General features: G+C 31.8%; 1 protein-coding gene across 21 annotated transcripts in view; it reads right to left on the bottom strand.

Moving 5' to 3' along the window:
* Positions 1-12,564, bottom strand: part of BAZ2B (bromodomain adjacent to zinc finger domain 2B) — a 378,273-nt gene that overhangs the window by 110,432 nt on the left and 255,277 nt on the right. For 16 of the 21 annotated variants that reach the window (XM_027130377.1, XM_027130323.1, XM_027130316.1 and 13 more), the window contains 2 exons: positions 5,106-5,294; positions 566-733 (listed from right to left, as the gene is read on the bottom strand). The exons of 1 other annotated variant lie outside the window; for it this stretch is intronic. In XM_027130377.1, coding sequence (XP_026986178.1) covers positions 566-733; positions 5,106-5,294 — 357 coding nt within the window. The remainder of the gene's footprint in view (positions 1-565; positions 734-5,105; positions 5,295-12,564) is intronic. 4 more of the 21 variants (XM_027130446.1, XM_027130475.1, XM_027130427.1 and 1 more) reach the window with 3 other exon arrangements.

The following is a 12,564-nucleotide window of genomic DNA, read 5'->3' as shown; positions in this document are numbered from 1 at the left end:
AATTTCACTTCAATTAAAAAATTTTTAGAAAGATAATTAAATGCGAGTATTCCCCCTTTCGGAGCAAACTCCCCAAACACTTACTTAAGTGAAAAGAAAGGTAATAAAAAACATCTAAAATGCTATTATAATTTGCAAATGTATTCTAACAACAGTTATCAACTATGAAATATTAATGACAATTTAAAAGAAAAAGGCATACTAACATATTAGTTTTAATTAATTTAATGCTTAATTACAGAAAAAGTAATATATTTTATTGAGTGAACGTGAAGGAGGTAATGAGATACAGAGGAAAAAGCAGTGGAGTCTGGAGTTAGAAAACCTGGGTTAAATTCTGCTATGCAATGTCAACATGTAAACAGTGCTTCCTTGAATAACTTATTTAACCTTAGCTGCAAAATGACAATGCTTCCAATCTCAAAGAGTTATTATAAGGATTAAGCAAGACAATGTGAAAGTGTCTAGCACAATGCCCCATAATTGTTACTAAATGTGAACCCTATTAAAAGTAGGTATTGAAATGGAGGATTTGTAGTACTTCACTTAAAGTTAACATGGATACCTTTTTCAGGACCATTTCGATTACTTTTTCCCGAAGCCCTCGAATGGAATGAAGAAGAATCATGATTCTGGGCTGGAGGAGCAAACAGTGGTGGAATTCCCAGTAATGGTGGAAAGAAGGTTGCCCCTGCACGCGTATGAACATCTGTTGTTCGCCACCATTCTGCACCTCAAAGTCAAACATCAAACAAGCAAAAATATTTGAATTAACTTTCTAGCTAATTTAACAGTGCTTTTTATATTTTATTCCTGAAAAAAAAATTCAAATTTCATCTTGGAACAGAATTGCTGAATTACACATAGTTCTGATCATCTTTCTAATTATAAGACAGCTGATTAGAAGTTATACACTCATTATTCTGCTCATTAAGACAGTATCCAAGGATCTTCACTTAGCAGCTTCCTTGAGTTCAAATTTATGAAGAACAAAAGTAGTCTATGGTTTTAAAAATAAAATGGGAAACTTGGTATATTAAAGAACTGTGACTCTTTGATGACTTACATCATAATTTTTCTAAATTAGTAAAGAAACAATATTTAAGACTATTTTAATCTACTTTAAAACCTTAGAATTTAAGGTTACCATCTACAACCTATGTTAAGAATTTCCTTAAATTACATACAATATAAAGCTGGCTTTGATAAATCAGGTGGTTTAAATAATAATACAAAGACCACTGTAATCCAGCATATCTCAAATGCATTTTTGGAAGAAAACATCCTATACTCAAAACAATAGAGATAGCAAAATCAGTAAGCCTTTTTATTTTGGGGGGGTGGTGTCTAAGCAATGAAAAGTGCTTCAAAGAAGATTTTTAAAACAAGTTAAGTCACATTAAAATATAAAAGATTTATAGTTTCTCCCCTTAAAGTTAATGAAGAAAGCCTGAATTTTATTTATACTTCCTCTCATAAATTACAGATAACAATGTTTTATCAATGTAAAATGACTAAATGGTAGAAAATCATCAAATGCAATTTAGATATTCAAACAGTGGCTTTTAGTTAAAACTTTTAGAAAAGGAGAGAAGACAAATTTTATAGAATACATTATTTAGGGAAGGGTGAAGATTAAGAAGAAATTTGAAATAACCCAATGGACAGTCTTGTATTGCCCCATGTAAAATCTCGGAAAGAATATTTTCCAATTGGCTAACCAGCTAGATTACCAAATCAGTTATTACCTTTCAGGCTAATCTTCCAAGAGATATAGGTTACTTTTCATTGACTTGATAACCACGAAAAAAGTAGAGGAAAACCCCCAATAATATAGTATGGGAAAAATTCAATATTGTCAGTGTACTGTATTATATGATCTTTAAAGCTTTTCTAGGAATATCTCTTTATTAAAAATAGGATGTTAAGTGATGTGCACCTTCATTAGCTAAAGACAAAAGTTTAGCTTAATAAAAAGTGAAATGTTCATGGTAACTGACATTCTGAAAGGTCTAAAAAACAGTATAAGCAGAAAACTGCAAAAGCTATTCTTCTGCACTGCAGGAAGGCACTGCTAGTGAAATGACACCAATGTATATTCAGCAGTGGCTGAATGATGGGAACTGAACCAAGAATAACTATACAAAACCATAAATCATTTATCTACTGTTTAGATGAAAGAACTGTATGTAGATAGGAAGAAAAACTATGTATTTGGGGCTTGTATTAGCACAGCTGGAATCTGTTGTTATTTATAGGTTTGAAAACTAGGTCCTACATAGCTGATAAAAAAGGAAACTTCAGTTTCCTGAAATATTCATATTATTTAAAATAGAGTCTATAATTAAAGCATTACAGTTGAACGTTCAGACTTTGTAAACAACCCACAAATCGGTAAGGCAGTCAAAGTGTAATAAGACTCAAATATTTTAGACATAATCAAACTCAGAAACAACATAAAAATGTACTTAGAATGTCAATGGTAAATAAGCACACAATAGGGATTAGAAAAAAACACAACTGGAAAATGTGTACGTTATAAATAAGGTGACACCATGAGGAAAAATACAAGTAAATAAGATCAATTAAATAAAAAGATGAAAAAGATAGCGCTTCTGATCACAAGCTTCATAAATGTCTAATAATTCATGGGAAATAACAGAATTTTTGACAAGTGATGAGCTTATTTCTCTTCCAAATTTAAGAAAATAAAAAAACAAAATTTAGTCACTCACAAACTAGCTTGTTGATAAAATGAAATATACAAAATAAGAATCACATAAACCAGCACATGATGAATTTCTAAATGTATTCAAGGGCAGTAACTGCATGGTAAAAACATTAATCATATTCAACTGAAAGATTCTAATGTTTCAGAGGATATACTGAATCTCAATTTGAACATAGAAGACAGGAGAATTTAAAAATCTTTCAAACTTGATAGTCAGATACTTCATGAAAATTCACGGTAATATAAAAATATAATGATTAAAAACTGTAAATGTTTTAAAAGAACTTACCGTGAAATACTATTTCAATATAAAAAACTTTACTATACTAATATCCATTAAGTAATTTGCATATGTTGATTTAGTCATCTGAAATGTAGACACATTTAGAAGTGGATAATATTTAAAAATAAACTATTTCTCATTTAAAATTCCTAGTAATTTCTTCCTGTGTGTCTTCATCTATTTAGTAGGTGATTTAAAATTTTTGGCATTTTGGTTACCCTTTTGAATAAAACTAATCATAGAAAATGTAAATTTAAGTTATACAAAACGTACAACTTAAACAAATGAGGCCTCTAAAACAAGGTATAGTCTCTGTTCACTTGGCAAAAAGTATGCTTATACAGGCATACTTTTACCACTAAAGACTCTGTCTTGTAATTGTCTGTTTATTTATCTCCTAAAAACTATAAGCAACATAACATATACTATGTTAGTATATTCCTCAGTGCTTGGCCTACTGCACAGAACACAGTAGATGCTCAAAGAACTTTGTATAAGAAATGAATGAGTGAATAGTTTATGTAGGCTAGGGAAGTTATCAGAATTTTTTTCTATACAGTGGAAGTATCAACATTATTGAAGTTGAGATGAGTAACTCTTTACACCTGTTAACCATGTTTTCAGTGCAAAAGATAATTGATTTTAATTATACAATAATTACATTGTGGTTTAGAAATGCTCAAAAGTAATTAATACTTTATATATCAAACTATATCAAATATAATAAACTATGATAAAACAATTTTAAAAATTTAAGATACTAGCAACTATCTATATTACTATTATCTATTTTAATTTTTTATTCAGCAATACTATATTTCAGCAAATACCTATTGAATACTCATCTTGCTAAGCAACCATGCTCAAAACTGACTGAAATAAATTCCTATTAGTATTTTTAAAGCAAATGTCAAGACTTAGTTTAAGACTTTGTTTTAACTTTCTAGCCACATTACTATCTCCTCTCTGAATTAAAGAAATAATATGACTCAAGAAATAGTACTTGAAATATATACTTAGCCAACTTTCCATTCTACGTATATAATTCAAACAAGATACTTGTTTCCTTTTAAAGAAACACTCGACAAGAATAAAAACAATGATGGTTACCAATTACATACTAATTAGGTGTGCTAAACACTGCATTCAGCACTAAACATGGCTTATTGCCTTTAATCTTCACAAGAACCCTAAGAGGCAGATACTATTATTATTATTATTGTTATTCTCATTTTTCAGATGAGAAAACTGAGGCTGAGAGGTCGGATTACTTGTTCAATCAAGGTCACACAGCTAAAACGTAACAAAGCCAGATTTAAATTCAGATCTATTTGTCTCTGAATTATGCTCTAATTTTTAAACTACTTTCTATAACAGTAAATCATGCATCCTTAACTAAAATTTATTAAGGTAAAGTTAATCAGGAAACACATTAAAGTTTAGACTTTCAAAATAATATAACAAGAGAAATTACAGCATGTTTGTCTAAATTAAGCTTTAATTGGTATCTTACTGAACTCCTGAATCCTCATAATCTGTAGAATTTGGGATAATTCTGGTCTTCCTGCCACACAAGTGGTGCAAATCTATGGTTGTTTTAATGAAATATGAAAAAAATAGAAATTTAAGAGCCAAGCTCATCTTACTTATAAATGCAGAGAAATGAGAACTCAAAATAAAAGTGTATTCATTATAAGAACTGGACTGCAGTTTTCCACTGTAAGTTAAATATTTTTTTAAAAAATCAAATAAAGCTGAGAATAATTAATCAAACTCTATACTTCCCATACATATACTTTTCTACTTCAATAAAAAGCATGAGAAAAACCTGGCCTAATTACTCACTTTTGTGGCAGATGCCTATTTTTCTAGCTTAACACTTGAATACCTAGTCAGTTGTGCTGCCACCTAGCACACAGAGTGTTTTATTTTTTTGCACAGGATAAAAAGGACTGAGTTAATTCTTGCACAAGAGCTTTAATATACCAGGCATAATACTATTCTTTTTGTTCAAGTTAATTATCAAACTACTGCTTGAACATTTTCAAGCTTTCCTCCTTTCCTTGAACACTGTTTGTAACAGATGTTTACCTGGAAAAGACGCTAGTTGGGGATGTGCAGCTAAGGCTGTGGGTGTACCAAGTGTCCCCAAACCACCAAATTCTGAATGCCCTGAGCTGGCTGAATGCAGACCAAAGACTGGGTGGCTGACCACTGGGAAGGCACTCGACACTGTGGACAGGTTAAACAGGTGATCCCCAGCTGCTCTGAATAAATGTCCTGGGAGGGAAAAAAACACACTTAAAGTTGTACTAGAAAAAACAGATGAGATTTATCTGATTTCAGCGTTCATAGTGGGTTAAAATTTATAATAGTTTATCTATTAAATTTTTATTATACCTTTTTTCTTTTGCATTTCTGTTCTTCAAACCCTGCAGAATGTTTCTAGAAACATGAAAGTACTCTAAAAATAATTAAAACGAATGGTATAACCTTATTTACTTTGAATTTTGAGATTTGAGAATGACGCTTTGAGTACATAACTTTCACTAATTGTAAAGTTTGACCTGCCAAAGTGAGGCAAACTTTCTGCTAATACATGTACATTAATATTTTATCAAAATTTTTTACTCATAAGAAGGAAGATAAAAACATCTAGGTAATACGAAGTTGAAAATCAATAAAATAAATCCAGAATCTGTCACCAATTCATTACTCAAACTGTCATACACTCTAGGCAAAGAGTTCCTAGTTTCCATGTGCCAGAATTGAAGCTATGTTCTCCATCGAACATCTTTTAAGTGAGGAGAGTTGATACCAAAAATGGATTATATTCTAGCCTGATAAGGCAATGTATACGACAGCATAAAGATTTAATAAATAAACTTACTAATTTATTTCTAAATGCATCCGAGGGTGGTTATCAATATAAAAATCATTTTTAAACATTGTGATAGAAAGTTCATATTCAATCCAAATGTGTAGTTTTTCAATCTCTACGTTTACTCTAAAGAGAATCTAGTACTAAGTGTCATAACCCCAAGTTGCAGTGTTATACCATCAAAAATACAACTTATTTTTCATAGTTTGTAGGGATTTGGCAGAAGATTTGTTAATACTTGGAAATCTTCCTTTTACTTCCGGGAAATAATTAAGTTTCCCTGGCTTGATACTGTGAAAACAGAATATCAAAAACCCACACTCCAGGCTATCTTAAGAATTTACTGCATGAAAGCTATTGCGCTCTGTGTTAAAATAAACATAAGGCTTCTTTATTACCCTGTTTATATCAGACCTGACTATGCACTACAATATAGTTTCAATACAATATGTTTAAAGTAAATTAAAAAATACAACTTAAAAATAAGTATATTTTTGTTATCATTTAGTTATCAACAAAATCCCTCCTCTTTGCTTTTTTATTCACTGAAAACTAAGAGGAAGTCATCAAAGAGGTCACAGTGTACTCTCATTGACTAATATAATCCCTATATTCTTTACTGAAATAACACTATATTTTTCATTGAAGTGGTAACATTTAAATAGATTGTATCAAGTATATCTTACATTAGCCTACAAGGTAAAAAGTTCTGATTGAGGGTTGAGGTCCCACTATAACAAAGCAATAAGTAGATCTCATAGGGAAGATCCTCAAAGTGCCTTTACAAGGAAGGCTCACAAAGAAACTGAGGGAGGAGAACAAGGGAAGGATACAAACTTGAGTATATTTTCTAAGTCAGCCAATCTTAGTTTTTGTTCATCAAAGCCTAAACAGAAAATCTGTGAATTTGGTACTTTTGTGTAATCAGAATTCTAGACTGCAATTAGCACTGAAGTTAATGTAGCAGTGACTTAATACAAAAAGTTTTGTGAGGTAAGCTCAAAACTACACAAACTATTATAAAAATTCAGAACACATTAAAATTATAAAGGGTCAGAAACTGATAGAAATAGTTGCTAGTAAGCAGCATTCTTAGATGTATAGTTAAAACATTAATTTTCTAACTGTGAAGAAATAAATGAGCTTAAACCTTGGAGTCTCATGAACAGAAAACATGAGTAATACCTGAATGAAGTTGTCACTCTTGCAGCAATAATTAAGAATCGATCTTACACAACTTGATAATTTAAAAAGTTCTTTTTTTTAACTCTAAAAAGAGTGATATCTAGAAAGAGCTGAATATAAAATTTCAACAAAATATGAGCTTTATTCACCATAGATTCAAACTGGGGAAAAAAATATAGTCTTGTTCACAGAGTTATATCTATGCCTAGCAAAATTACGAAGAAGCTACCTTACTCTATTTTCTTATTCTTTCTTATAAAACTTTTGAAGATAATTAAAGCATAGAAAGTACTCGAGTGACAACAGAATCGATAGGGCCTATTCCTTGTTGGTAAGAAAAGGTTCACGTCTGTATTTAGTAAAGAATATCAGGCCCACATTATAATGATTACAATGATACCATGCATTATTAAAAACACACATTAGAGATTTTCTTTGCTTTACATGGATAAAGTTATGCAACAGAAGAGAAATAATTTCATATTACATTTAATAATCTTTACTAAATTTTGCCTTTATAGCAAGAATATAGAAGTCAGTGATACAAAAGTGTATCTTTCTCATTAAAAGGCTCTGTAATACTACATATAATTTTAGTATTGTTTTTGCCACTGCCTTTAAAAAAAAAGCCAGCTACTAATTCCATGTAAAAACCTTCCAGAATTACTGTTCTTTATTCAACAGTTTCCATAATTCACACATTTCATGAACATATCTATTAAGCACCAGGTGCTACGTTTAGTAATTAGCATACAAGGATGAATAAGACATAATCCCTAGTCTTAAGGAACTCAATGGTTTGAACATAATTGAAATAGTGTAAGACTGTTTTTCATACCACAATGTATAAAACAAGTTAGTTAATATTTTAATATTATAAACTGGTACTGTCACATACAGGACTTAGTAACAGATCCCAAATACCTAAAACAGTGTCTTGTACATAGTAGATATACAATAAATACCTGTTGAGTGAATTGATTACTCATTAAGAGCAGAAGAGGCACATCCATGGGACTGATTCCAAAGGGCTTCATCAGAATAGGAAGTTGTCCTGAATTTTCATATAAACTTGCAAGGATGATTCTTACTAGTTTCCTTTTGCCTTACATGTCACCAACCCTGGGTCCTAATTTTTTTTTTTTAATTACCATTTGGCCTTTTATTTCTCCTTGATTCCATTTGGGCCACATGTTGGATTTGATCACATAAAATTCTACCACCTCCAAGTTCTTAAATTCTTAAATTTTACTCTAACCATGGTTTCCACATTTCCGTTTCCTTATTTCTCAGCATGACCGTTGGTCTCTCTCAATCTTCTACCAGTCCCTTGACCCTATCTATCTCCTTCCCTCTCAATCCCATCTCGGCATCTCTCCTTGTTAACCTTGAAAGAAAATTCTTACACTTGTATGTCTACTTCCTCCTCACTTCTCAGAATCTTTAATAGCTGTGCCAAGTCCAAGCCTCCCTTCCATTTTGTCTGTAAAGGAACTTAAGTTTTCCTAACCACTAGATTCCATTTATCTTTGCCCTTCTCATTTTTAACCTGTCTCTATAAATCTGGCATTGCTGATTACCTCTTCCTTATTAAAACCCATGTTTATCCTTAAGCTCTGGGTCATGGAATTATTTTGATGTTCTTCTTAACTATATTTTTCCATAATACTACTGTCCACTTTACTGGGTTTTCTTTTTTCTAAATGTAAGATTCTTAAAGATTTTGTCCAACTGTCTCTTTTTTCCTCTTTATATTTTCTTCCTCAGTCATTTCATGGGCTTCCACTATTTTAACTATCACTTCTATGCACATGAATTCTAAACTAGGATTTTAGCTCCCTGAGAGCAAAACTGAATCTCATTCATCTCGGTAATCCCCAATATCTGGCATAATCTGAAATATAACAGGTGCTTAATGAATGTTTCCCACTGTTGTATTTTGGGTCACATCATTTCTTCTTCTTCAGACCCTCCATGCTTATATAACATGCTCTTTGACTTCTTTTGCCTTTTATAACCTTAACTATCCTTTCATAATCATCTCAAAAAAATATTGCCCAAGAAGTATTCCTGAATCTCCCAGACAGATATGTTTTGGACCTCCTTTGAATATTCATGATTATTCACAATCTTTCATCATACCATTACTAGAGTATAAGGTTATAAAGGAAAGAATCATTTCTTAATCATTTTTACTCTGTACAAAACACTGTATAAAGCAAACTGTTAGCAGTTGCAGGGATAATACTTCATAATAATACCTGCTGTGGATAACTCTAAAATGGTAGTTTTCAATTCTTTGTTTCTCTCTTCCTTTAAAAAGCTAGAATAACCAGGAGTCATTTTTAAGTGATAACAATATATCACATTTTTTCTCTGTTCCAATTATAAAAAGCATTCACAATGTTACTAAAAGCTCTTTGGGTAATTAGAAGCTAATTTAATGACATCTATATTGTGGCTTTAATCTTGTTATACAGCAAGAGGGTGCTGTTTCGGTTACACCCTTTGGTTTCATTGCCAGGACAATGCCCTTCGCCTTCTCCAACTGTCTTGAAACTTCAAGCCACTGTTCACAAGGGGAGTTTTGATCACAGACTGGAGATGACTCAGTGAACTCTACAACTACATTTACAACAAAGCATATTCTGTATTAACAAAAGAGCAGAATATCTTCTTATAGGAAACAAAAGACAACACAAGCCAAACCAGCTCTATTAGATTTATGACTACAAAAATAAAATTATTTGGATGTTAGCATGACCTCCTTTTGGAGAAGTAACTTTTTTCTACATTAATATACCTAATATCAGAAGATCCTCCCAAATAAAAACCTGTTATGATTAAAACTCTTCAATTTTGCTCAAAGAACACATTTGCAAACTGATAAATTACATCATAAAATGAAAACAGTTTTAGAACACCATAATTATTCTTTTTTACAGATATTAACATTCAAGCGTAGTTTCAATATTATAGATGCAACTTTTATTAGTTTCCATTTTAACTGACAGGTAACAATGTGCGTGTACTGCATAATGAAAATATATGTCTGTAATGTCTAAATCCTCAACTTACGTTATAGTAAGCTGACTACTTTTTAGCAGAGCTTTTCAGATTGTACTAGCCAATCTATATGTAAGTGATTAAAAGCAGTTACACAAAATGCCAGTGTCTCAGTAGCAATGCACGGTAACTGCAAGTGTCTTTATTAATATTAATGAACTTCACGTAGCGACACAATAAGGGTTTTTCCCTCCCACAAGAACAAAATAATATAAATACTGTACTAATGTCTTGAACCTACACTACCAGTGGACAAATCTCCTATCAATAAGGAAAAACCCAAATAGCAAATTAAAACAAAATGATTATAAGGAATAAGTATCCTAAAGCATCTAATCTTTTTTAAAAAATCAAGGAGACTGCTTACTATGACAGAATTCTACCTATGCTGTGTTTTGTGTGCTAAAAATGCCTTTACTTTTTCACTGCTACACAAACTTGTTGCAGCATGTCTTCTAACTCTTATCTCTAGTTCTTTAAACTGTTAGCACATTTTACAGCATTGCAAAATCAGCCTCTAGTATACAACCTGCAAAGTATGGTTAATCATGAAAAATGGTAGCACATTTAAATATAGGTTACAAGAGTACTTTAACACTAGTAATAACCGAGTGTAATAAACAAAGTGAAATTACTGTAAATTAAAGAAATGCTCAAATTATTGGCCCATATATTAAAATTCTTAAACATTAATGTTTAAATATTCTGAAACTCACAATGTACAAATTCTACAAACTTGAACTTTGATTAAAGAACAAACAGAAAGAATTCTATAGCAAATGGTGACAAAATATTCCCCCCAATAATCTTCATTTCATTCCTTTATTCTCATAACTTTTTAGTAGTTAACCTTTATATTTTAACATTAGAAAAGCATGGTATGGAAATAAAGTCTTTCATTTTATTTTTAAGTATTTGCTTTGAGATTGTTTTAGACTTACAAGAGTTGCAAAAATAGTACAGAGTTCCAACTTCCCCTATGTTAATATCTTATATGATAAAAAATAATTTTCAAAGCCAAGAAGTTAACCCCGATTAATTAACTAAAATAAAGAATTTATTCAGATCTCATTAGTTTTTCCACTAGTGTCATTTTCCTGTGCTAAGATCCAATCTAGGATCTCACATTGCATTTAGTTAGTGTCTCCTTAATTTTCTCCAATTTGTGACAGTTCCTCAGTCTTGTCTTTCATGACCTTGATACATTAAAGAGTACTAGTCAGGTAGTTTGTAGAATGTATCTCAACGTGAGTTTGTCTGATGCTTTCTCATGATTAGAAGAGGTTAATTAAACATGATTGGGAAGAGTACCCAATGTGTCCTCAGCACAACATATCTGGGGTCTGTGATGTTGCTATATGGTGCTGGTGATATTAACTTTGATCACTCGATTAAGTTAGTATCTGCCAGGATTCAATATAAAGTTACTAATTTCCTTTCAAACAGTCTTTTCATTAGAAAAAAAAAATCATTAAAAGTCTAGGTAGGGCTTCCCTGGTTGCGCAGTGGTTAAGAATCCGCCTGCCATTGCAGGGGACACGGGTTCAAGCCCTGGTCCGGGAAGATCCCACATGCCATGAAGCAACTAAGCCTGTGCGCCACAACTACGGAGCCTGCGCTCTAGAGCTGGTGAGCCACAGCTACTGAGCCCGTGTGCCACAACTACTGAAGCCCACGCGCCTAGAGCCTGTGCTCCGCAGCAAGAGTAGCCCCCGCTCGCCCCAACTTGAGAAAGCCCGCACGCAGCAACGAAGACCCAACACAGCCAAAAAAAAAAAAAAAAAAAAGTCTAGGTAGCCTTGGGAACAAAATCTACTACTCTACATAACACTGAACATGGTGAACAAGATTTTGATTCAGTTCAGCCAATATGTATCAATCTTCAGGCAAATGGCTATTCTTCAAAGATAGGAGCAGCTGCTCTTTTGTAAAAAAGCATTTTTGTTAAATCTAATGAAAGAATTTAGAGTTCACAGATTAAAATACTAAAATTACACTATATTTTATATATGTTTCTATATTCAAATATAGATGTACTTTATTTTTATAATGAAATATAAAAAATAACAGTGAAAACAATCTAATTCTAAAATCTTATTTTACTTATGTTTCAATAAAGAAGTCTTAGTTTTCCCATAATGAACAAAAATTACTAAAACCAACTTTGAAAAACACACCTTTCATTGCTACATAAACTTGTTGCAACATGTCTTTAAACTCTTTTCTCTAGTTCTTTAAACGATCAGCATATTTTTACAGCATTGCAAAATCAGCCTCTAGTTTACAACCTGCAAAGTACAGCTAATCATCAAAAATGGTAGTGCATTAAAATGTGCATTAAAATAAAAGTCATATATTAATTTGCTGGGGCTGCCATAACAAAGTACCACAAACTGGGTGACTTAGAACAACAGAAAT

Source organism: Aethalodelphis obliquidens, unplaced genomic scaffold, assembly GCF_003676395.1.
Source record: "Aethalodelphis obliquidens isolate GAN/ISIS:26980383/991018 unplaced genomic scaffold, ASM367639v1 scaffold2, whole genome shotgun sequence".
Classification (NCBI taxonomy): Eukaryota; Metazoa; Chordata; class Mammalia; order Artiodactyla; family Delphinidae; genus Aethalodelphis; species Aethalodelphis obliquidens.
Note: the sequence above shows the minus strand (reverse complement) of the source record. Positions and strands in the feature narration are given on the sequence as shown.